At 36.5% G+C, this 26073-nt stretch overlaps 1 protein-coding gene across 2 annotated transcripts in view; it reads right to left on the bottom strand.

Moving 5' to 3' along the window:
- Nucleotides 1–26073, bottom strand: part of LYST (lysosomal trafficking regulator) — a 64283-nt gene that overhangs the window by 25775 nt on the left and 12435 nt on the right. The window contains exons 7-25 of one of the 2 annotated variants that reach the window (XM_010024531.1): nucleotides 24110–24336; nucleotides 22712–22778; nucleotides 21774–21883; nucleotides 20315–20738; nucleotides 18969–19113; nucleotides 17990–18163; nucleotides 16154–16314; nucleotides 15237–15427; nucleotides 13394–13639; nucleotides 11421–11594; nucleotides 10739–10888; nucleotides 10010–10147; nucleotides 8429–8627; nucleotides 7073–7204; nucleotides 4255–4854; nucleotides 3559–3758; nucleotides 2484–2653; nucleotides 1156–1386; nucleotides 68–234 (exon numbers count right to left, since the gene is read on the bottom strand). In XM_010024531.1, coding sequence (XP_010022833.1) covers nucleotides 68–234; nucleotides 1156–1386; nucleotides 2484–2653; nucleotides 3559–3758; nucleotides 4255–4854; nucleotides 7073–7204; nucleotides 8429–8627; nucleotides 10010–10147; nucleotides 10739–10888; nucleotides 11421–11594; nucleotides 13394–13639; nucleotides 15237–15427; nucleotides 16154–16314; nucleotides 17990–18163; nucleotides 18969–19113; nucleotides 20315–20738; nucleotides 21774–21883; nucleotides 22712–22778; nucleotides 24110–24336 — 3906 coding nt within the window. Of the gene's footprint in view, nucleotides 1–67; nucleotides 235–1155; nucleotides 1387–2483; nucleotides 2654–3558; nucleotides 3759–4220; nucleotides 4855–7072; nucleotides 7205–8428; nucleotides 8628–10009; nucleotides 10148–10738; nucleotides 10889–11420; nucleotides 11595–13393; nucleotides 13640–15236; nucleotides 15428–16153; nucleotides 16315–17989; nucleotides 18164–18968; nucleotides 19114–20314; nucleotides 20739–21773; nucleotides 21884–22711; nucleotides 22779–24109; nucleotides 24337–26073 lie in introns of both variants that reach the window. The other variant, XM_010024530.1, reaches the window with a different exon arrangement.

Below are 26073 nucleotides of genomic sequence, written 5' to 3' on the forward strand. Positions count from 1 at the left end.
CAGAAATGAGCGGGGAAGAGATTTACTTCTCCAGTCCCGTGACCCCAAAAATAAGCAGATAACTTACTTTGCATCCTTGCATTTTTACTATTTTGAAGATGACCCAGCAGCACAATGAGGTCTTCAATAACACGAAAATACTGAGAACCTGAGGAGCTGCAGGCATGAATTGCAACTGCTACCAACAGCTGTTGTATATCGCATGCAAGTAACTTGTAGTCATTCAAGGGAATGCTGCAAACAAAGTTGTAGTTACCAGAAACATGACCATTCTAATAGATTGTAACCCATAACAAGACCCATTACTATTCCCCTTGTTACTGCCAACTGTATGTAATAATATTTTGTACTTTATACTAAAATATTACGCCCGAAGGCTAGAAAACTAATCAAAAGAAACCTCTTTAATGTTAACTTTAGCAGACTGGATGCCTGCAAATCTTAGAGACATTCTAACATTAAAATTGTAACAAAGTTTTACTGGAAAAGCAATAACGCATTATGATCAGATTTCTAAGTTAAAGAACAGGTCTTAAGTCCTGTATTTTGAAAACAAAACAAATCAAAAACCCAACAGGGTTGAATCTCATTTTGTAACTATGCTGAACTAAAACCATATTGGGGTAAAAAGGAAATCTCTATTTATTCAGGATACCAACTAAAGAAATAAATTAACTGAAACTCATCTCTCCTTCCTTCACTGAATATCCTTTCTTAAAGTACAGAATGTTTGTAATTAATGAAGTAGTTTAGTTTTCTCAAAGTATCAAATATTAAATCACAGGCAGCACAGGAGAGTTTACCTACAGATACAGTAAAATGCTACCATCTCCTGGGCCCTTATCTTACTTTTCTGGTGAGTTTTATTAGAAAAAGCATCGAAAGTGCACACAGTGTGACAGACTTGCATTTTAAAACATCATTTCACTTCAAAATTTAAGGTGTGGAAAGAATACTTTGTATTCCATTGTTTGATCTGAACAGCTAAACATTAATTTTCACTTACAGGTATAATTAAATCCTAAAGCCTCATAAACAGTATTATTTTGTACATGCTCTCTTATAATCTTTAGAAAGATCAAATACAATAGAGTAGTTTTTGCTAGACTTAAGATTGTGCCTGGACTATTTCATAGCAACTGATACAATACTCACTTTGTTTCCAGTCCATTAAGAGCAGCCAGTGTATTACACAACACGTAGAGTAAACCATTATCAAGCAGTAGGTCTGCAACCTTTGAGCAGGAATTTATGATTTGTAGCAGGAGACAGAAGCAGTTGTGCAGCAGAACATTATCGTACAGAGAGCTCTCAATGAGACCCAAGACAGGAATGACACACCATTTTCGAAAGAGTCCAACATTCTTGACATCTTCCAGATCAAATCTATTAACATAAACATGAGTGACATCCTTAAAATAGCAACCTGGTATATGCGCAACTAGTATACGCAACCGGAATACCAGTCTACACCAGTATTTTGGCTAAAATGTACATGATAATTTCCTACATTTCATTGCAGTAACAATGCCTGTTTGCTAAAAGAAATAAAACATTGAGCAAGAAAAACACTTTGAAGCACCACAAGGAAACAAAGTATCTAAAAGTGTATCTGAAGCTTCAGCTAACTACCATCTACAATACACATTTCATGAAAACATTTTTTGGGGGTTTTTTTTCAATAAAGGTAGAAAAATATAATGAGTCATCATTCCAGTAATAAGTATTACAACTGCACAGAGACTATCAAGAAACCAGATAGAGCTTGACATCAATATCACAATATACTGACAGCAGGCTTGATACCCTATATCCATTACTTCCGAAGTTTCATTAAGTTTTGCACTGCTGATTAAATTTAGATGCATGTTCTTCCTGTACAAAAACTAAGTAGTCAGACCAATTCTAAAAGATAGCATTTATTTAGATAGTTGTCTTAGAGGCAATCTGCTTTCCTCTCAATATGAGGTGGCTCTTTGATTCAAGGAAATGGTGTACCTGTGGGATTTCCCTAAAGGAAATAGGTATTTAAACCTGGGGCCAAGCCAAGGAAGCAACTGTGGCATCAAGCTTTTTCCTTAATCACATACCAAAATCCAGTAGCAGAAGTATAGTGACTACTACTTAAAACATCTAAGGATATAAATCAGAGTTTCATGTAGGCTCAGAAGAGGAAACATTAAACTGATTACAGGACATTTGAAGTGTAAAGGCCTCTGAGGCCCTCAGAAGGGCTGAGAGTTTAGAAGATCTCAGCTGACAGCAACCGTCAGAGGAAGCTGCTTACAAATAGCTTAAGGGACACACAATAGTACAAGCAAAACATTTCAAAACAATTTTCTAGGAACATTTTTTCATGATTGTTGACTGTTAGGAAGAGAATAGGAATTAGAAACCTATCACATATCCTTGCCTCGTTCAAAGCTCACTGCTTGTAATTAAAATATTAAGTTACAGGATGTAAAAGCAAAGCATTCACTTACTCTTCATCCAAGCCAACAGAGCGGCCAAAGAGCATTTCCAAAAAGCACTCTACAACTTCCTGAGTCCCCTGGTGAAGGTACAGCTGATTGGCTAGCAAGGAGAAGCCACGATTCTTTAAAAATTTCTCCTTCTGCTCCCTCCTTGCTCTGTTGAAATATGCATCCAACAACTAAAAATAAATGCATAATTATGGTGTAAGATTTAAACATTTAACGTAACTCCCTTGAAAGTTAAGCTCTTGTCTCTGGTTTGAACAGTTTGAAATAAAAAAATGTAAAATTTCAGACTGAAAACATCAGTCGTACTATTGCAACTGCAATCTATACTGCTCCGTTACAACTGTCAGCTGACTTTATCCTTCTAATCTCAAGACTCTCAGGTATTTAGTCACTTGGGGGAGAGATGAAATCACACACAATACTCAGAATGCACATATAAATGCATTCAGACTTTCTGTACTTGTTAAATACTACCCTTCAGTGTGTATGCAATTTTTGTTAATAAAGCTACATAATCTTATTCTTCCTCAAATTTAAACAGAAATACATGCAGTTTTCAATCTACACAATGTTATCATCCAGGAACATTGTCTTTGTCAATAGTACAGAAATCTCTGAAAACATTCTGAAGTCTCAAGCCCATGTTCAGGCCACAGATACCACGTAACACACCAGAATAACTGAACATCAACCATGTTACTAGTCAAAACTTTGCTTGCACCTGAATTTATTTAACAGAGTTCATCATGAATTTAATGCTCAAGAGATGGTCACCAATTTCCTGCATTGTTGCTTCCATTTACATCAGTAAAGCTGAAGTATACTCTGGCTTAGATCATAAACTATATTTATCTATTGCAAGATTCTAAATTTGTGTTGTGGTTTCTTTGTTTTTGTTTTGGGTGCTTTTTAAAAAAAAAAAATCTGTGCGTGTATGGAAATATATCTTAAAGCTCAGAAGTAAATCTAGAAAATTAAAAGCAAAATAAAAGGTATTTACAAAACTTGATATTTCCAACACGTTAACAATGCTAGTTTGTAACTTTTTAGCTGAAAGCATTTTGCATAGACCTACTTTGATGACTCCTTGTTGTATGAGAGGAGATGGGTGGTTCACAAGAACTATAAGATAATCAGGTTGGATAAGTTTGTCCATCACATCTTCTAGCATGATATCTGGTAGGATTAGGAGAACTCCACGCAAGAGGTCATATAACCCACAACAGATAAGCACAAGATAGTCTTCTGTCCATCTGAAAAGAAAGGAATGTTTTGCTACAGTTTATTGTCTGCAACAGGAAACATTAAAAAAACTGCATAACCTTTTGCTGCTCTTAGGCAGGAGACGAAAGAGGGAATCTGGCAAACTTTTCTCCAATACTCCTATTACCACTCTTCATTAACATGTGCTTTTGGATGGCAGATAGCAAAAAGGATAATCTGACCAGAACTATTTACTTGAGATTTTTTTGTGCGGTAGCATAAGAAGTTCCCACCCTTACTGTAGATGCCAAATTCTTGATCTTTAAAGTTTGCTGTGTAAATAATGCAAAAATTGAAACAATGCAATTCTACAGACTGAAAGCTGAATGAATTGGTTTATGACAGCCATTGAAAACATACCCTTAAATTTTCAGGCTTCCAATTTTTGTAGCATGGTAATCAAGACCAAGAACTGTGAAATTAAAGCTCATATACTGAGGTACTGCTAATATACTATTTTGCTTATCTGCTTACCTGTCATCAGGGCTTTCAGATGGTTGTTCGATACTTGCATTAGCTGAAGGAAAAGCAAGACTATCCCAGTCTTCAGCAAGTACATTCTTGTCCGCAAGGCTTGGCCAGCGAGCAATGGCTGATGATCCTCCGTGAACAGAAAATGCTAAACCCAACCCTGCAAAATTACTCTGAGTCTTCTGAAACGAAGGCAGTCCTTTCAGATTGTCTGGACGACTTAGTGATGGCTCAGCTGCAGCACCACCTTCACTACATTTGAGGTCGGCATCTGCTTCTTTACTCTCAAATGCATTTTCAGTTAACTCTTCTTCTTTTGCAATATCTTCAAATGTTTCAGCAGATGTTAACTCTGAGTCACAAACTGTTTTTGCAGACTCACAACTGCTAAGAAAGAGTTCTTCTTGTACTCTCTTTATGGTTTCAGAACTTTCTACAAAACCAGTTCTACCCTGGAGATCAGCATAGTCACACTTGCCAATAGTCTGCAGGTCATCAACGCTCCTTCCCATTCTTTCAGTCAGTTTTTTTTGATGAATTTGAGATGAGGAAGTAGGAGATGCTGGTAAGCTCTTACAAAGCCTTTTAGGTGCCTGAGAGCTTATCTTCTCCTGTACACTAGCCTTGGAAGTGCTCCCTACAGAAATAAGGATATCTTTAGCATTCATTTTACACTAGAAACAAGCTTTTCCACATATATTTAACACAGTGAAGACCCAAGCCAATTCTATGTGGCAAATCTAATTCAACACCTGGCATAGTTCAGATTTGGCCAGTCAAGTAGACATAATAAACTATTATGTAGCAGGTCATGAATTAGAAAGATACATAAAATGCCAAATAATTTTTGCATGTACACTGGAGTTTCTGGATTTACATTACGAATGTTTCAACTAACCCTCAACAGGAATTTGTACAAAGTCATTGAAACATTGAGGGTGGAAGGCACCTCTGGAGACCATCTAGCTCAATATCCCTGCTCAAAGTAGGATCAAATAGAACAGGTTGCTCTATTTGGAACTCTTGCATCAGAAGTCCAATCTACCAACATGTTTCAGTGGACACTGAAATACTATTCACCAACCCTTTTACACTAAGGCTTTACATGTACTTCAGATTTATAACAAATCACTGCATAATTTATTTAACACGGCTTCCTTTCAAGTGCACATTTTGACCTGAAACAGGCAAAACTTGAGCACATTATAGATGTCTTTCACAAAACACATTTTTAAGAGGCAAAGCAGTCTGTATAGCAGACCGGTAGAAGAATCTGTCTGCCTAGGAAAAGTAGACTTTGTTAATTCAGAAGTATTTTGAAAACTATGCACCAGTTAGTACTAATGCAACAATGATGCATCAGGAATACATTTTTTATTTTTTATATATGTAAAAAAAATACACTTATACATAAGTGTATATACCTGTGCAAACATAGCCAGACCAAACTGGCTTTCAGACAACAGGAAACATCTATTTAGCTGCAACAATCTTACAGCCAAGCTCACAAACACGTTAGCAGGTAATGCAACAAATAGCAAACCCACAAAGTAGCAAGTTATCTAACAAACATACCATTTCTAATATTTTACCTATATTTAGAAATTCAAATTCAGAACCACAACACTCAAACATCTATTTTCACAAAAGTTTATGTTGGGCATTTCTCTGGCATACACACCCTTATTCAAGAACACCAGTTTGGCGCTATTGATATAAGAAAGCACTCAGTTTAGAGATTTCATATGTAATCCATATTGAAGAATGATTAATTCCATACACATTTTACTAATGTAGACTGTTCTTCATATAACCACTTTTACTAAAAGCTTGAACTAATACTGTTTTAACTGAAGTAGTACTTGAAGACTCAATTTGCTTCTCCTAAGCAAAGTAGCAACAAGACATCAATTGTAAAAGATATTACATGCACAGAATATAGACGAGTCATACATGAGCTGAAATACATAGCAGCTAAGATCAGAGTAATTTGTTTCCACTCCTATTTTGTATATATTGGTAAACTTGCTTAGATTATGCATTTTTATTTAGAATTTATTTCTCATTGTCACCCAGGTTAAATGCTTATGCATAAAATTACATGTTTAAGCTTTTGTTTTACAGGTGATATTTGTTGATTGCCTATGCAAATGTGTTAAAAGTATGATTAAAAATCTAATTTAATAATGATGCAAAAAACATCACACTGCCAACTGAAAGTTACCAGCTTCAACTATGTAATAACTTCACACTATTTCAGCACCTATAGCAGAAGAATTAAAAACTGATTAAAGCAGCTATCTTCATAGACCTCAACTTGTTTAGTATGCTATATAATGAGACTGTTTCTAGAAAACTATTAAATTTTAATTTACATAACCAAGGTATCAAAGTTGTTCTTTATAAGATACACTTTCCCATCCTCTATCATGTAGGAACAGTATACCTGCAGTATAACTAAATGCCAATACTTTAATTATGCACAGAAAAAAAAAATATCAGCCTAATGCCTTTTGTATAGATAGGATAGCTGCTTACAGCTCACAGTTTCAACTAATGCCTGCTTAAAGCAGTCTCATACACCTCTAGCAGGTCTGTTTAATAAATTAAATTGTTCAGCTATCTGATACATTTCTCTGCCTGAGCTGTCAATATGGCAATTTGTCTCAACTTGAGAATGAAGAGCAGTTTAGGTAAGGATGTTCAATTGTATCCTCCTTACTCTGCTGTTCAGGCATCACAAGGGGCAGAAGGAGCTTTGTAAGAAATATCTGGAAAAGTAACACTTTAAAGCACTCCAGTCATCTGCCAAATGACCATGTCTTAAAGTCCTTGTTTTTCCAGCACCATTTTACCTGCCAGTGGTAAAGCTGTAAATTCAGTTGGAGTTGTAATCAAAAAAGCAGAGCTGTCCATTGACTTCCCACCACTGCTGGAATTTCTCAGGTACCTCAGCGATTCAACTTTCTCCTGAAAAATTTTGCCTTCTAGAAAGAAAACAGAAGAGGAAAAGTTACATAAGAACTTTTTAAGTTTGCATTCTTCATATATACTGAGACTCATAGTAGCCATGTTACATTTTAAGCTGATCACTGGAGGCTAATGAGAACTGCTCAACTCAAACATCAGAAACATTTGAGAAAAATCTTTTCTTTTAGTGATATATCTTTAAAGTTTACTTCAGAACACTGAAAATATTATGATGTTCTAAAGAAGCTATATTTAAAGATACTCCTTGCAGTCATACAAGCAGTAATAACTGACTTTTGCCATGTTGAAAACAGGTGACTGTTCTCAAACAGCTTCATCTACTAAGGCTCAAAGTATCAAAAAGTACATTCTTCTCTTACTCAGAATTTTACATCTCTTCATATTAGAGGACAGATATAGATATTTGAAACTGATTACTAAAACTGGAGTTACACAGGCATCTGCAAAAGGGAACACATTTCAAACTTGGATAATGCTTTCCACATTTACATAAATTATGGTAAGGTTGCACAATGCTACATGAATTATACATCTACTAGCTTCTCATTTTTCAAAAGAAGAAGAACAAATTTTTAAAGCTCCTATCACTCATTTTACCAAAGTGATCATCTAGTACAGATATATTTAAGACAGCTGTTGTCCTAGATCTAGACCCCTCCAAGCACATAGGTACTTTCAGTAACTTGTATGCTGGTGCCTGTCAATGACACCTTGCAGTGCAACCAAATGTTTGCTAAAAATGCTCCTCATGCCTTCTATTTTTCTAGAAATTCAGTAACAGGAAACAAGAAAGTAGATGTGGAAAAAGGACCATGTACACGTATTTCTGAAGAATCTTCATTTACAGGTAAGGTAGATGCTTTACTTTAAGATTTGACCACAGGCAAATGGGTTCATACCAGCAGCTAATGTTACACATTCCATTTAGCAGCATCAATCTTTAAACAAAGTTAAAGACATAACCACCAGAGAGATTATCTATGGCCGTAGACAGAAGAAAGCTCCCAAAGTAAGCCAAGCGAAGTCTAACTATGTCTCTCAACACTGTAAACTGCTGTTACTTTACTAAGTCCAAATAGTTCAATAATTTTTACATAGTTATTACAATGTAGCAATCAAAGAATATATTCATAGAACAGTAATTTATAAGAGTGAAAGACTGAGATATTAATTCATGACTACACTTTAATCTTATTTCTAGTTAAATGTGACATATCTACCTATGTGCAGGGAAAAGTAGAAGTTGGTAGGATTGTGACAAACATATGTATTAGTGGGAGGGTGAACTGCTAAGAGGAAATTGAAAACCAGTGTCAGCAGTTCAAGGTCTGGGGGAGATCCAAGTACTTCTTCAATTATTTTCACAAATGATCTGCAAACCTCTCGAGGCAGGGATGCGAGGAGCCCTTCTTTATGCTCCTAGAAAGGAATAGCAGTACAACTGTCAGTTACTTGTATTTTTCATTTGACAAACTTTTTTCTTTAATTTTAAATTGTCATGCTATAGAACAGACAAGTTAAAAAAAGCTAAAGCTTAAGTAACAAAGCCTTCACTCTTTAAAGAGGAGCTGTTGTACCTTTCTCAATGTTACTCAAGTCCAGCGCACTCAAAATTCAGGCACAATCAAAAGTCTGCAGATGTTACAGAAGTTTATTTTCAGAACATGAAAATCTACACATTACACTACTCTGACTTGAAATGCTGGAGCCTTAGGACACAAATCACCATTAAAAGTGTCATTTACTGTCATTCACTGTATTACATATTTGTACAGAAATTAAGATAGTTGCTTATACTAACATGTCAAATATTAAAAACCTTCTGAACAGTGCCATACACTGGCTCTTCTGTATTTCCACTTTAATAGTTATTTTTATAAACAGATATTTGAGATTTCATTGATAATATATAATTTCTGCTTGATCAAGCATTCTATAACATTTGATAATGGCTATTGGAAGAAACCTGTTAACTGAATAATGATTTTAGAACAGGTCTTCAAGAAACTTGTGGTAAACCTCACTAATGTGAGCATGGTGATTAGCTTGTTCCTAACTTCTCCAAATTTCACTTCTTTTTAGCATCTTTACTGAGACTGGTGTATGAAAAGACTAAATGAAGTTTTCACAGAGAAATGTAATATAGAAAATACAGTATAGGGAAAAAAGGGATTACAGTATGTGTTTTCACAAACAAATACATACTACAAACAGGAAAACACTTCAAAATCATGTTACTAAAAAGTGTCTATCAAAGGGCTGAAGCACTTCCCCAAAGTCCTTCTTAGAATGGCTATGTCCATGCCATGGAAGAAACTACCACTGGACCAAAATTTTGGGAAGAGTGCTCAGACTGAGAACTACAGGCCAGTTGCCCTATTAGCTCTGGTAAGATGTAGGATAGTTTGAGCTACTTGCACAGTATCTATGTTTTTCAGCAATGAAGACTTCAACTAGTAAAAGACATCTCAGGTCTTTATAAAAGACTCACTTTATAGAAGTTCGTTTAAGCTCCCACTCATGTATGGATTGGGCAAGTAACCAGGTACTTAGGTTTTCAAATAGTACCAGATGGTTAAGATCTCTTGCCCCTTATCCCTTCTGTCCAGCAGTAAACAGAGCACCCAGAAGGGAACTGTATCGGTTTACAGAATGCCTGTTGAAGAGCATGAAATGGGTCTGGAAGCATGGAGGACAGTCTACTGAAGTAGCTTTTTCCTATAGCATTTAGTCTCCACCATCCCACCTCCAAGTAAAACAGTATTTGCCCAGCACAAAGTAGAATTTCTTAGCGAAAATACCTGCAGAACCTGACAAGTTAACAGGAAGTGATGTACCACTTGAGCTTTCAATAGCTGCTTAATGTTAAACATCTGCTGGTGATGGTTAGCTCTGATAAGGATTTCTAGAGCTGCTAACAGAGTTTCCCAAACACCTTGCTGAAAAATAAAACAAAACAGGAACATGGCTTCCAAAAATACATTTCTGAGTCTACACACTGAGAACAAAAAACAAACAAACAAACCAGTTTAGGAACATAACCAAGTCAAGTTAGTTTTACACCTAGGAAAATGACTAAATGACTGCAAATGAGCAGATCAGAACTAGAAACTAGCAGGAAAGTCATACTCATACAAAAGTAAGCTTATTTTTATGACTAAGCTACCAAAAGAATTACTTCTTGTCTCAAACTCATTTGTATACTCTTTTAACAGCAGATGGTTATTTTCAACTTAACTCCAGATGGAAGCAGGCCTTCCTCAGTCTTAACAAGTATCCCTAAAAACTGAATCCATTCAACTCAAGTAATTTACATTTACAAAATCTAACACACTAAGGATACCTGCATCATTGATAATGGGAGCTTGATGCTACTACCAGCTATTCAGAGAAAAAAAGACCATCAATTTAAAAAAGTTTTTGTAATTACTGACATCTAACTAGAGAAATTAGTTTCAGACCTCAAAGTACTTATCTTTTTAAATATTGACTTTTAGACTTAAAATCTTTCCCAAAATTGAAGTAATTACCTTTGCTTTAGACCATATCTTCCAGTCAAGCAGCAGCTTTTCTAACAGTTGAACATCTTGGATGACTGCAGTAGAATCTGTGTCAAGCATGAATTGCCCATTTTCATTTATATAGAGAATCTCATCACTGCAGCATCCTTCTAAGAGTGTCTTGAAGAGGGGGGGAAATTTTTTTAATGTCATAAGCACAAAGCAGTACTTTTTCTATCCAACTTATTGAAAAAAAGAATAATTTAAGGAGACAAACTCTTGATAGGGAAGGCATATATCTACCTGGTCAACTTTGAAAGTAGTTATTGAGTCCAGTAACCTCACTGGAAGCATTTAAGAAGCTTCCTTGTTATAACACCACTACAATCTGGGGCGGGGGTGGGGGGAAGCTTTTCAAGTGCACTGAAATATTTTCATTAATTGCTTTCGAGTTTAAGCTTGCTCGAAAAATCTTGCTTCTGACAGCTGCATCCCCCCAATCTCTCCTGAAATCAGGATCTCTCAATACTTCTATTTTCTCCCCTTACCTATCAGGAGTTACTAGCTCAAGACAAAACACTCCTACACCAAACTTGCTCCAAATCACTGTTCTGCCTTTGTGAAGACAGTTTCAAACGTAGAATTAAACTCACAGAAATTGCTAAATTTGTGCTAACAGTGACCAAAATACCAGGTTTAAAGAGCACTCTACCTTCAGCATGCGGAATCCAACAATGCATTTTGGTTTGATCAACACTCGATGAATCATAGAATAGCCATTACAATTGTCCATCTCCTGTATTCTCTGTTGATTGTATTTTGTTAAAGATAGTATAAGTTGCAGTGCTAAAGCTTGAGTGTCTTCACAGCTGCTAATCTCTACAACCTGAAAAGGCAAATTTAGTAAAACAGTTTAAATGATAAACATTTAGAAAAAAAGCCTTAGAAACACTTTGTTGCAGTCTTAAATCACAGCTTCTGGATTAAATCTGTTTTTGAGACTTTGAGGTTAGGTATATATTATATGTATATATTGTTTAGATTAGACATAAGGAAGAAGTTCTTTACAGTGAGGGTGGTGAGGCACTGGAATGGGTTGCCCAAGGAAGTTGTGAATGCTCCAACCCTGGCGGTGTTCAAGGCCAGGCTGGACACAGCTTTGGGCAACATTGTTTATTGGGAGGTGTCCCTGCCCATGGCAGGGGGGTTGGAACTAGACAATCTTAAGGTCCTTTCCAACCCTAACTGTTCTATGATATTACCTTCATTTTTAGCCTATGTGTGTATATTCAGATATTTTATCTCAAGTGATAATTCGTGCTGTGGTAAATGATGATCTGCTAAGAACACAGAAGTCCCATTACAAGAATCCCTTTTTAAGAAAAGAATCTGTTCTAAATAACATTCAGAATTTTTGCCATGCTGCAAAGTCACAAGATCATGAAATACATGATCACCTGTAAGAATAAACTCTGTTGTTCGCCCTGGAAAATTATGTTTTCTAAACGTTTAAGAAAAGGTCTACTAAGGTTCCTGAAGGTCTAGATTATCTTTACATAGAAGTGTCAAACATGAAAGTTCTGCTTTGTCCATAAGGAGACAAGCAATTTGGTAGATGAAGACCACAGACCATTCTTCACTCTTTGCTTCCCACTATTCTTGAATCCCAAAAGAGAACAAGTAGTACTTTTACAGAAAAGGTGCAAGAAGGAAATATCACATGCACAGAATTTTAGTTCCGATAGGTTCCCTTCTGTGTTAATTCCCTTCTGTTAATTCTGCTGCACTTATATACATGTATACCTCTATTGCCTGGCAGGTGACCTACTGTTTACTTGCTTTACTGATGCAGTCTACAGCAGGATCTGTAGCACTTCACATACATTTACATAATGCAGTAACACAAATAAGGATTTTCTCCTCATATTTCACTATCAATGTTCAAATTACAGCAGGCAGTGTCGTCATAACCAGAAGCCTGAATGCGTGAGTGTCTCTAATGTGCATTGGTTACTCTCCACACAACTTTCAGAACACTATCATTGCCAGAGGCATAAAAAACTAATAAGTTTTAGGCCTACATTAGTATTTTGAATTAACTGTAGTACTCGAGAGACTCCTAGCACAAATATTAGCCTTAGCTACTACAGTTAAGTAGTAACTAACTGATGTCTCATAGCCTTCAAACTTCTGATATTACAATTTTTCTTAAATGGGATAAGCCTTTGAACATGGCTGAACAGTTACCTTGAACAAGCTCTATTTATTAGATAAAAACAGAGTTCTGCACACTATGTAGTTTTACATTTATTCATACTTGCATTGTGAATATTCTGTTTCAAGTGCCAAAGATGTGCAATGAATTTAAGTGCTTTTGAAAAATATGATCAGTTCTATAACACTCCTAAGCTCTTCTGACATTTAGAAACCTCATCTCTGAATCAGAATGTAACACCACATATTACATACCAGCAGTATTATAAAAACCATTACATAATTATAATTAAGTTTCCAAATTAAAACAACCTATGTTATGCCACAGGTATTTTCCATGATTTTTCTATAAGAAAAAAAACCAAACCCAACCAATCACATGCAGACAAAATATGTTATTTGCTACCCAAGGTCCAAGGAAACTTATATGAGAGAACAGAGACATGCACTCCCCTCATCCAATCCCCTTACCCTAGCAAAGAGGAAAACAAATGCACCGGTTCCTCCAATTTCATGTAGTATACCCTGAAGAGTTTTATATTCAACAGGCTGAAGTGTTTTCAGGTGATGAGAGTCCAATACATTGCTCTGAACTTCTTTTAAACTGAAAGGTCTCTGAGAAGGTACAGTTTTGACTTGGCCTTTTAGTCTAATAACAGGTTCATATATGGTGTACTGACCAGGGCAGCATGTGGTATAAACAACAGCAAGACTCTCCTGAAACAAGAGAAGCTTATAAGCTTTTCAAGAAAGTTTAATACAAAACAAAAACAACAGCAACAACAAAAAACCCCCACCCATAACAAACAAAACCCCAAAAAACCAAAACTAAAAACCAAACCAACACCCCCCAAGCCACCAAAAGCCACACACAAAAGCCACCTAACAGCAAGTAGCAGCAGCTTTGGCAATTCATTTCCATTTTACCATTAGCATGCTCTTAAGTTCTTCGTGGATACATGTACACTGAAATGCAACAGGATTCCTAAATTTTAGCAAACTTCAGCAATAGCTACAGCACAGAAAGTAAAGAAAGGACTAAAAAAAATTCCACCAGGGATCCCCGTTTTACTCCCTGAAGAATTACAACTATTGTGCATAAGAAAAGTTACTGAGAAATTTTAAAGAATGTGAGCACACAGAGGTACTGTGCAAACTGGTTTTCCCTTTCTAAAGTGGTGAGTCCAAAATAGAAAGTTATCTATTTTTTAAAAATTCTCCAATTTTTTGGTTTAAGTTTATCCTTTAATCAGCTTTGCCATAAGAGGATTTCAATAGAAGTCTCATTACTGATGAAGAGACTTAGACCAGAACCAAAGCTCCTGTGTGAGACTCATTTTCACATAAAATGTAAAATTATCATATTTGGAAGGTTATTTAAAACAAAAATAATTACATTTAAGGCACTTATGTTCTATATAGAAGTGCAGAGATTAATTCATCACTTGAGCATAGTTCTCTCTGGTTATTTAGTGTTCTGTAAGGCAAAATAAGCTTAGAAGTTGCATGACTCATTTGCTAGGCTTTTTACTTATTCCAGTCATTGTTTACCAGGATCACATCCAGACAGAATGACCCTTTCCCCATAGCTACAGAGCTGCTGTAGAACAAAATCAGACAAATCCCTCTAGTGGAAACAATTCATACAAAAATCAATGCATGAAAACAATTCCCCAAATATAACAGGTTTATTAATATAAATTAGTATTAATTTTATTATAGAAGTAATTTTATTCTTTTTATAGGATAACTATATTTACATCTGCATCTGGCATGGCTGTTTCAGTCAGGAAATATGAGAAAAGCTAAGATATGTCAGCTAGAAAATTACTTCCCAGCCAAATTTGATGTGAACTTACTCCCTCAAAACTCTCAAAGAATTGGGATGAAGTCTTTTGGTTCCTGTTAAAGCCAGATAAATCCTCCTCTTTCCCCCCCTCTCAGTTTTAATGCTAAAGGGTTAACTAAGCTGTCCTGGGCTACCTTAATACTAATGGAGAAAAGAGCTATGTATTCATCCTAGGGCATCTGGAGGTGCCCTCTTATCTCATAGATTAAATATGCAATTTTATAGATGCTGGAACATCTAGAAATTGTCAGAAGCCAACCTAAAGCAAGATGAAACGGCCACCCAATGCGGAGTTCAATTCCCATTGAAATAAGTGGGAAGAATCCTGCAGTGATTTTAATGAGAATTGGATTTCCTCATGCCTGCTTTGAGAAAGTGAAGCCCTTTGGGAGACAGCAGGAAGTGTGTTCCCAGTTTCTTAATCAGTTCTGAGAGATTAAGAACCATTTCTAAGCAGAAACCTACAATCAAAGGCCCAACATCCACTTCCTTTTTTGCCATGAAGAGCTCTTTAATTTGTTCACATTGTAGAATCTCTTTACTTATATATTTAGAGCAATTAGTTGATGTTTTGCCATGTTTACAAGGCATTACAGATGTGAAGTCTGGCCCACATGTATATAAGTAAAATGCTTCCTCCGGTCCAATCTTTGCACCTAAAAACCCAGAAAAAAAGCTGTTAACTCTTTAGTATACAATAAAGCAAAATTCATACATTGGCTAGTGGATTGCATCAGAGACTTTACAAGGAAGATCACTGGTTGGTTTTCTAGGCCCTGCTGATGAAAAGCAATCAGTACAGTCTACAGCTCACTATTAGCTACCGTAGGTCAGTGACTTTGGACACATCACACACCAGATCAATTCACCTGCAAAGGCAGTGAAACCAAGTCAGGAAAATTATCTGCATGAACTGAAGACCAACAGCTCTGAATAGTCAATTACACTTTTTAAAACTGAGAAGTCATCTATCCAAACCTCCTCAGTTTTCAAAGTGTAGCAAGATTACAGGCAGCTAGTAGTTTCGAAGTGGTGAAAAGTTGCCATCTGGGAAAGACTGAGTGCTTTAAGAAAAAAAAGAGAGCAGGTACTGCTACCTCTCCAACCCCTACCTCAAGGTATTATTTAAAGAAACAGAAGTAACTGCAATTGCCAATTACAGCACTAAAAAGAAAGCAAGACAACGGTGGCAGAAGTGCACATTATGAAGTAACTAACACAAACATTTGCCTACTGCTTCCCTGATATATTATGCTGGCAAAAACTGTATTGTTGCTTTTATTGTAAAAGCTTGGCATATTAAAAAAAATATCAAACGAAGCCTTTGTTCTTGGAGGGGGAAGAGGGAAGACTTATTGAAGCAAAAAGCTTACAAAAAGTACCATTAAATAGAAGCAGATTTCCAAGATCCCATCTACCCGACAATCGAAGCAAATCTTCTTGAGATGATGTACAATGGCCAATCATACAAAATGTTTTATTGCTGTCAGCTGATAAACTTGATTTCCTTGGTAGCGCATAATCTAAATTAATCTCACATTTCCTAAAAATACATATAAAGAAACAAGATTAAATATTAAGAAGTGATCAAAATTGCTGAGGTGTCCAGCTTAGGCTTAAAATATTTTTCTGTATTTAGTAGATGAGAAACCATGCTGTTATCAACATTACATTACTAAAGCCATCTTCAACATCAAGGCACCTTAAAATTTAGTTACATAATGATGCATGTATGAAAATACCGCACAGAACAGAGTCCCAGTTAGGGCTGCCATATACACAAGATTCCCTAGATCAGAAATTCCTTCCTCCTTCCCTTTGACCTCAAAGAAGAAACCGTTTACAACACTATACACACTTCTAAACACAAATTTTCAAGGACTTACGCTATTCCTAAAAAGCCAAAAGCCTTTGAATATGCTAATGCACATCATGAAAACTGTTGTTCACATATGCTGCAAAATACCATGTTGAGGATTAGGTTGTTGTTCCCGACATCCTCAACCAGGGAATGTTGTCAGAGCTAGAGTGCTGTAAAGCCATGGGCAATAAGCCTGATGCTTTCAGAAAGCATCCAGTTAACCTTATGTGCATTTACATAAACAGACCAATTGGACTGTAAAGGTCATCTGGAGCTTCCTGGAAAAGCCTAACCATTAGCAAACTGGCAACTAACTCTCTATATAGATGGGCCTCATTAATTGCACATGTGCAGAGCATTGTAGTATTTTTCGTTTCCCCTGTATCTCCATTTTTGGATTTTACTGCACATCAGCATGCACAGACTGAACAATGAGGGGAGGAAATCAAGATGCTGAAAAATTAACTCTATGCAATTTCAAGAATAAAGCGAAAACAAGTATCATACTTTACAATTCCAGGTTTACATGCAGAAAGAAAAACTGTGCAACCTTTTTTTCCTAGATAGAGTTTGAGAAGTGTCTTTATAATGTTGCTCATTTACTGACCAAATTCTAGAGGAGAAGAATTTTTGTGCTACATCTAATTGTTCTACAACGTAGCATTTTGGCCACCTGCTTCATATTCAGGAAGGAAGCCTTCATAGTCTGGACTTTGGGAAGAAAGGATGAAAACTGTGATATTAAAAAAAATTCCTTTTTCTCCAACCAATGAATATTTTATGCAGGCATAGGCCCACCCAATCTAGCATCAGGTACCTTATTGAGCAGTGTGGACCTGAAGTTTTCAGTGGAAGCAGCAGTACTTTGCACTGCCAGTTCAGATCTTGCCTGAAATATTTTTTTTTAAACTTCTCCCCTGTCCATCTCTCTCAAAATGACTACCTTCTCCCCAGCTCTTTTCATTCCTACTTAGAATGACATTGCTAATACATGAACTATACCTCCTTAATTCAGATTCTTAATCTAACTGGAGACATTATGCCTACTACTAACTTCATGCCATGGTTTTTTGGATCTTACTTAAGATTCTGTAGTACTTGCTTCTTTCATTTCCTCATGATGAACCAAAACACTGATGACTGCAGCGGTTCATGGTGTGAACTGAAGATTCTCTAGGCAATCAAGACAATTCTGGATATTTCTAGGGATTTCCTAACAGTATAAGACAGCTCTCTCCTACTCCCAGAAGACTACTCAACCATGACTTCAGTTTGCACCAAAATAGCACAGATGTTTGTCTATCAGGGAACATATCAAAGATGATAAATATCTAGGTACAACTAATGTACACTTTACCTCTGACCAGAAATCCACAGCAACAGCTTTCCATGGATATTCTTCTTGCCTTCTGGCTGCTGCAGATATGTTATTGCCAAATGCTGCCACCTGCCCACAAGGAAGATGTTCTCCGGAGATTCAGCCTGTGCCAGCAGACCAGCTTTCACCTCATCGTTTGGATCCATGCACATACTATCAAAACAACAGAAAAGGAAAAATAAGCGTATGTGACTTCAAATTTACAGTTTAAGCCCCAAATCTGCAATTTTTAGCTTCAGTTACTTTGAGATTGCATTCCTTAACTTTCACAGATAACTTTTTTGATCACAATGCTATATTTAGAGTGGTCAGCATAAGCAGGGAATTTCTCACATTATGATTTCAAATTTAACTTGTTTGTATAGTCCTGCTTGCATTTAAGGTATTATCTCTATTTTACAGAGAAGATAAATTCAGTTTATTGAAAAAAATGCAGGTGCTTTGAACACCACAAAATAAAGTGTTCCAAAATTGCAGCTTTAGACCCATTTTAAGGACACATTACTTATGAGAACTAAATTAAGGCTAAAACGTGTTCAGAAGATTAAAACCAAGACTGTTATAGTAAGTATTAAGTAACAGCAATTTTCACACCCGAGGTGTGAAAACCTACAGCTACAAAACCTTTCTGCTTATCTTCAGACATTTATTGTGCCATTTCATTAATATGCGAATTGCTACCTTGCATTGCATTGTTTATGACTGATCTTGCATCTTACTTGGGTCAATTATCTATACACGATTACATCAAAGATGCAAGAGCAGCGACTAATACTTTAAGCAATTAAACCTGTAGATCTGTATGCAATAAACTTACTTGATGTTGCAATCACTGTGCAAGATGACTCTACCATAGAAATGAGTTCTCTATGCTCCACCAGTATTCTATGTAACAAGCTGCTACTGGAAGTAACAATACATATGTTTACAAGACTGCTTTTGGATTAATACACCCTACCGAAATATGAATGCTCCAGTATTCAAATCTGCCCAGACTTGTATCATCAGTGCTTTGGAACCCAATGAAATTACATGAATACAGCCATCTTCAACAAGCTTATCTCCAAGGCTTAGGTATTCCATTCCTATAGACTTTGTTTCCTCTGGAAATATAAACATGTTTATACACAATGACAATATAATACAACAATGCCAGTCCTACCAGCTATCAAGTGTGAAAAGAAATCATTCTTGTACTGCAGAGATTGTTTTTTGTTCAGTTGTGGGTTTGGGGGTTTTTTTAGCTAAAAATTATGCACTATTTAGAGATCTAGATCTCTTAGAAACTGAAACAGAGGACCTTAATATTAACTCAGCACTTAACATGTTTTTGTAATCATGTAAATCCACTAAGCATGAATACGTTCCAATTCAATGCTGCTTTTGACATACCATACCATATTACGTTCCTATGTTGAACTGGCAGTCTTAGTGTGCACCAAGAAATCTTCAGATTTTTCTTCACAAATAATACTACCCTTTAAGTCTGATCTAGCTTTCAATGTTTTCACTTGACCAAGCAAAAGCACAGACCTAACAAAAACAGCTCTAGTGAATTCCAAGAGTCAGAGTTGGGTTTTCCCTTCTTTTATTTAAACATAGTTGCAGGGAGAAGTACAGCCAAAGTTATCTCAAGTGTTGTGATTGGGAGGCATTTAAAGTAACTTAAGTATTTTTTTTCCTCCTAGAAATTATAATCCAAAAGATTCTGCTCAGAAGAGTTTGGAAGCAGGTGAGTCTCTACAGAAGCATAGACAGAAATGTTGTACAACTATAAATATTTAAAATGTCACGCGCACAAGGCAAGTTAGAGGATTTATACCAAGTCAGCCTCAGGCTCTGACTTAATGGATTCAGAGCATCTTTTAGCTGAGTTCCAATATTTAAATCCTAACTCAAAGTTTTACTAGCTCTCTATTTAAGAACACAAAAGCCACTTACTTCATCAGCACTTGAGAACAGTCTTTTCCCTTGAACTTTCAGCTGTAGCATTTAATACTTTCTTCATCATAACATGAAGTAGCATAAAGACATTTTACTGAAGCTACAGATTCAATGAGAATACTAAATCTCTAAGAAAGAAAGCATTAATCTAATTTAGTAGCTAAGGCTGGAAATATTTTATCTAAGTATATGATATATTACTTGAAGAAAAAAATTAGAAAGAGTACCACACCTGTTCAATATCCATCATAAGAAAAAAAAAAAAATCAACCTTTTGCATATGGCATATTGATTAGCAATACTTATAACCAGAATCCTTCAGTGCTACTTAAATAGAAGCAAGAAGTACTATATCCTTACCTGCGCTGTCAAAGCTGTTCTCTCTTACAGCTACCAGCCTGCTTCTTCTCTTCATTTTTTTCCCCTTTTCTGTTGAGTTTTCTGTTTCATAAGCACACTCCAGACAAAACCACAGTGAGGCACTGAAGCCTTCAGACATGTGTGGCCAACAATTTTGTCCAACTAAGGGCAAGTGAATTGGGGCTACATGCCAAGAAGAAAGCAGCTGGTGACTCAAGTTTTCACCATCTGCCTCTTTTTTACTCTGTGAAAATTTTGCTCTTTTTAATACTCCAGCAGTTTTGCTGGTGGAAGTGCTAGCAGATTTTTGCGAAGAACTACTACTCAAATTTGTACCATGTAGCAAAGGGAAGGCAAGGTACTGTAATGGATTCATATAAATATTGGTTTCTATAATCTTTAACACACCCTTGAGTAGTATCTCCTGGAAGAAATAAACCAAACAAATTAAAAAATTAAACATCTACAACAAACAGACAAGAGACATCTAACTACATAGAACACCATTCTTTTAAATTTGGAGTTATGTTTTCCCAACAGAGGTGGACTTCCATATCCAAACTGACATACATTTACAAAGCATCAAGTAAACTTCAACTGACTATGGCCCAACAATCTGGGGGATTTAGTGAGGGCAGATCAATCTTCAAGAACCATGCTTAGAAATCAGCTGAACCACAGCAGGTGGTCATTGCACAGTGTTAGCACATACTTATATGCTAACAGATTAGCTTATACGTCAACAAAAGACCACACTTTTTACCCCTTGTTTGAGCCTGGTTAAGAATGCACACACAGGCCATCACTTTGTTATTGTATAATCAGTAATAAAACTAGCTGGATCCTTAAGCCAAGTTAACCCTTAGGCTTAACCCCAACCCTAAAGCCAAGAAGTTTCTCTAGTTACTTAGCCAATTATTGCAAGGTACCTTTGAAAACTTGACCTGTGTCTCCATGCTTGGTATTGTTTCAGACTCCACAGTATTTATTTCCTTCCACTTTTTTTTTCCCCCCCTTCAGACTCCCACACAAACAACAGTTTGCATTTCAGTAGTATATCCCACACAAGCAGTAGTTTCCAGTGTTACACAAAACCAACTTAAGACACTGCTGAAAGTAATTCTTGCTACTGAAGCATTCCTGAAATACCAAGATGCTTCACGACTTCAAAGGAATGACTTCAAATTTTATAGTATTAGTGTTCTGTCATTCAGACCACAGTGCCAGTCTCCTCAAGAGGAATCTTGTTTTCTTGTAAAAAGAGTTCCCAGGACTTCAAAACTGTCTCATCTTCCATTTCCTTTTCATATTTGTAGAATGAATTATTTCAACAACCACATTTTATTTGCTCTGATCAGTTAGAATGTTGCTGTGAGTCTCCTTATTTCCAAAAAGATTTTTTTGCTTCATTTTTCCTCATTAAGCCTCTGAATTTTGCTATGTGCTACTTCATATTTACCGTACAAGGTGTCTTCTCCAAGAATATCCTCAGAAGAAGAGTTAACTCTTCTGAACATGTCTGTGAACTCATCAAGGAAACTAACAGGTCTACCAGCACAATCTGACATGCTAAAAATAAGCAGACAAAATAATATTATTGAAAATAATTTTTAAAAGCTTTAAAAATCGATATTCCATGCTATTATAAGGAAAGATTACTATGAATTTGGAGCGTTTTGTGAAAACATTTCAAATTCAGGAAGCACTGACAAGAAGATGAATTCCAGAGATCCAACAGTACTACCTGCACTATCATTCAAAATTTCATTGAATCAATCTAGATGGCTACACCAAGTCCAGCTCCTAGGTTTGCAAAGAGGAGCCTGAAAGTCTGGGAACCTAGCATCTCATTGCAAAGGCTCTCCCCACAAAGCCAGGGATCAAAGTCCTGGGATGGGTTTACATCATCTCACACTGTGGAACAACATCATTAGGTGTGAGGCTACCTTAGGACAAGCATTTAATTTGCTTCCACGTTCTTGGCTTAGCTAGCTGTTTTCCAATTGGAAATAAAACTCAAGGCATCACCAAGACCTGTGTTACAAAGAAATTTGAAATAAAAACTTACGTTGTGATGGAGTAAGACACAATTAGTAAGAAAACAAACACTGCTCAGAAAAATAGCAGTTAACACTGTCACCCTAGGGTTTATGATTTCAACTATCATTTTCAGATCTGCCAGCAGGTGTTTAAATAACAGATTTCCACTAGCTCAGGAATAACCTTGAATTTACACGTAAGTTAGATACTTGTCGTAAGTTAAAGAAGCAGCTGCATAAATTCACACATGCCAATGAATTTTCTTTGTTAACTTCGTATTTGCACTGTGAATTAAAAATTTGTGTATACCTTAAGTTACAGAAAACTATATTTAGGTTATTTAGACCTTGAACTCACCATGAAAACTAGATTCTGTTCGTGTCAGTATGTTCAGAAATCCTCCCAAAAGATGTTTAACAGCTCCCTGTGAAAAAATTAGAGGGAAAATTGATATCTGAAGAATATACACCAGCTCAAAGACCTAAGAAATAATTTCTTTCAGTCAATTCTTGTCTCTTATTGATCTTGACGAAAATAAGTCCAATTATTCTAAATTATGGAAATATTTTTTATATTTGCTAATGTACATTCTTTCATGTTCTGTACAGTTCAGTTACAGAAGGCAGACTTTGAAATCCAAATTATTCTAGAAAGAAACATTTGAGCCTTTATCAATTCAGCAGCTGAGATCTCATCTAGTTGAAGATGTCCCTGCTCACTGCAGGGGTGTTGGACAAGATGACATTTAAAGTTCTCTTCCAACCCAAACTACTCTATGATTCTACGATCTCCCTTGTCTTCTCCCCCATAACAGAATTAGGGGATTTAATAGGTTGTGACAAAATACAGCATGTTGGTACAAAGCAAATTCAACCTTTCCACAACCTTTTTATGCAAGATAGCTTTAAAGAGTAATTACAAGAAAGACGTATACTTAGGAGCATCCTTCACAAATGTGTCTTAGATAAAGGTAATTTGAAAAATCACTGAAGATAATTAAGATCTCTAAACTGATTAGTTTGATAGACTGCTCTTTCTAAACAACATTGAAAAGCAATGAAAATGAGATTATGTTGAATTAAGTAATTTCATGTGTAGAAGTTCAGAAAAAAGAAATGCATATGTGCTAGTGATTTAAAGTTAATAATTCACACACAGAATTGGAGTGCTAAAATGTTTTCCCTTCCTCCTTTAAATTTAAGCTTTGAAGCAGTTTGTTTCTTAGTCATATGATTATATAAACGAGCAATTAAACTGTAAATTACTTAACCATATTTTCCTCTTTTGCAAGAGGCATACCTAATGTAGTTAATAAAAAGCAAAAAAGCTGACCATCAGAAATTCCAAAGGATTATGAGGACATCCACACATGCATAACTAATTTCTAACATAAACTTAAGAATAAAAGCATGAAATATTTGAGGTACATCAGTGAAAGTTTCTAAAAGTACATGTTGAACACATACAAATTTAGAATATTTACACATACATATACAGGAACATATCTGCTTTAGTGTTTTATTTTGGGGGGTTTTTTGGTTGTTATTTTTCATTCTTTCAATGGCCTAAGTCATTAAATCTCTCTATAGCTCTAGCGACTGAACAAGCTTGATAAGACAAAGCAGCTGCAAAACTCAAAAGTTTTGTAGGTCAAATATTTCTCAGATCGCTCTATTAGATATACTAGTACTTCAAAACTGAAGAAAATAAGATATACAACTGCTAAGCTACTGCCTTCGTTTAATAACCTTTTACCTGTTCTATAAGTACAGTGGCATTTCTCTCCTTCTGAGTGATGATTTTCAGGCAGCTTTGGAATACATGAGCAAGCACATCTAAACTTGCATTACCAGCTGACAGCAAGTTTAATTCTAACATGCAGATTTCAGGATACATTAATTCTCCTTGATTGATGTTTTCAGCCAGGTCATTAAAATAACCTGAAGGACCAGTACTTCCTGGTTCTGCCTTTGTGTCTGCTCCTGAAAGAAAACACTTGTTTTACTCAAACTTACTCAGCTGAATACAGTCTGCATGATTTAAACAGAACAACCAAAGACATACTTTCTCCAACCTTCTCATAGGTACAAGCCAAAACCAGTCACTAGCTTAAGCAGTTTTCAGAAGTTAGTACAATGTTTTATTCTGCTTCAAGTTTTCCTATTATACTGAAGAGCAAGGACACAGTCTCTCCCATTACATGCTCTTAAACTACATGCCTTCATTTCTTGGGAATGGGACACACAGTAACCATGGCATATGCAATTCATGAAACATGACAGTAAAATTATTGTAATAGAGCCTCAAGCTTCTATACAGAACTCTAAGCCTGCCAAGAAAGGAGATAAATTTAAATGACTTCTGTTAAAAGGTCGGGGGAAGCAGCTGCTAATTATTTAACTCAGAAAATGCATATGACAGCACATGACAGAATATCTGCATGACAGTCAAACAAAGCCCCAACAGTTAAGCCTCTCCTCTTGCATCTTGGAAAGACTTCAAAACATGTTACTTGAAAATTATTTGGTACAGACATATGTTTCACGCAAATGGAAATATTTCTGGTTAAATTTTTAATTCAAAAATGCTTTCAAAATTATGTGTATCTGTTGGCAAAGCCTAGTCACACAGGTGAACAGTTGAATGCAGTTCTATTAAAGACTGTTACTGCTCATGCTGTCCTCGTACAATAACAGAAGCACCCAGGTGTCCAGCACAAAGGAGAAAATTAAAGGAAAATCATGGTCAAAATTAATTACAAACAGAGTACACCAAGAGACATGCACATCAGTTGTTGAATAAATATAAAGAGATACGTTCCATCACAAGGGGACTATCACAAGTCAAATGAAGCGTGTGACTGGGAAAAGCCAGCATGGATTCACCCTGGGGAAAATCGTGCTTGACAAACCTGATCGCCTTCTATAACAAAGTAACCTGCTTGGTTGATGTGGGGTGAGACTGGGCTTTGTCGACCTGGATTTCTGCAAGGCTTTTGACACAGCCTCCTCCTAGAGAAACTGATGCACCATGGCCTAGACAAGCGGTCTGTGTGGTGGGTGGGGAACTGGCTGCACCCAGAGGGTGGTGGTGAATGGCTCCTTTTCAAACTGGAGACCTGTCACTAGTGGAGTCCCCCAGGGACCGATACTGGGGCCAGCGCTGATGTCCTGGTGGACAAGCAGCTCAGTATGAGTGAACAGTGTGCAGCTGCAGCAAAGAAAGCCAACAGAATGCTGGGTTGCATCAACAAGGGCATCACTAGCAGAGATAAAGAAGTGATTATCCCACACACTCTACTCAGCACTTGTTGGGCTGCACCTGGAATACTGTGTTCAGTTTTACTTCCCACTACGCAAAATGGATGTGGACAGGCCGGAAAGGGTCCAGATAAGGGCCACAAAGATGACCAAAGGAATGGGAAGCCTGACATATGAGGAAAGGCTGAGAACTGGTTTTGTCCAGCCTTGAGGAAACAAGGCTCATGGAAGGCCTTATCACCACGTTCCAGTATTTAAAGGGTGGCTACAAAGAAGACGGAGACTCCCTTTTACAAGGGGTCACATGGGAAAGATGAGGGGTAATGGGCACAACTTACTCCTGGGGAAATTCCAGCTGGACACCAGAGTAAATTTTTCACAATGAGAACAATCAGCCATTGGAATAATCTCCATAGGGATGTGCTGGATTCCCCAACACTGGACATTTAAGATTCAGCA

This window comes from Nestor notabilis, unplaced genomic scaffold, assembly GCF_000696875.1.
Source record: "Nestor notabilis isolate BGI_N333 unplaced genomic scaffold, ASM69687v1 scaffold21981, whole genome shotgun sequence".
Classification (NCBI taxonomy): Eukaryota; Metazoa; Chordata; class Aves; order Psittaciformes; family Psittacidae; genus Nestor; species Nestor notabilis.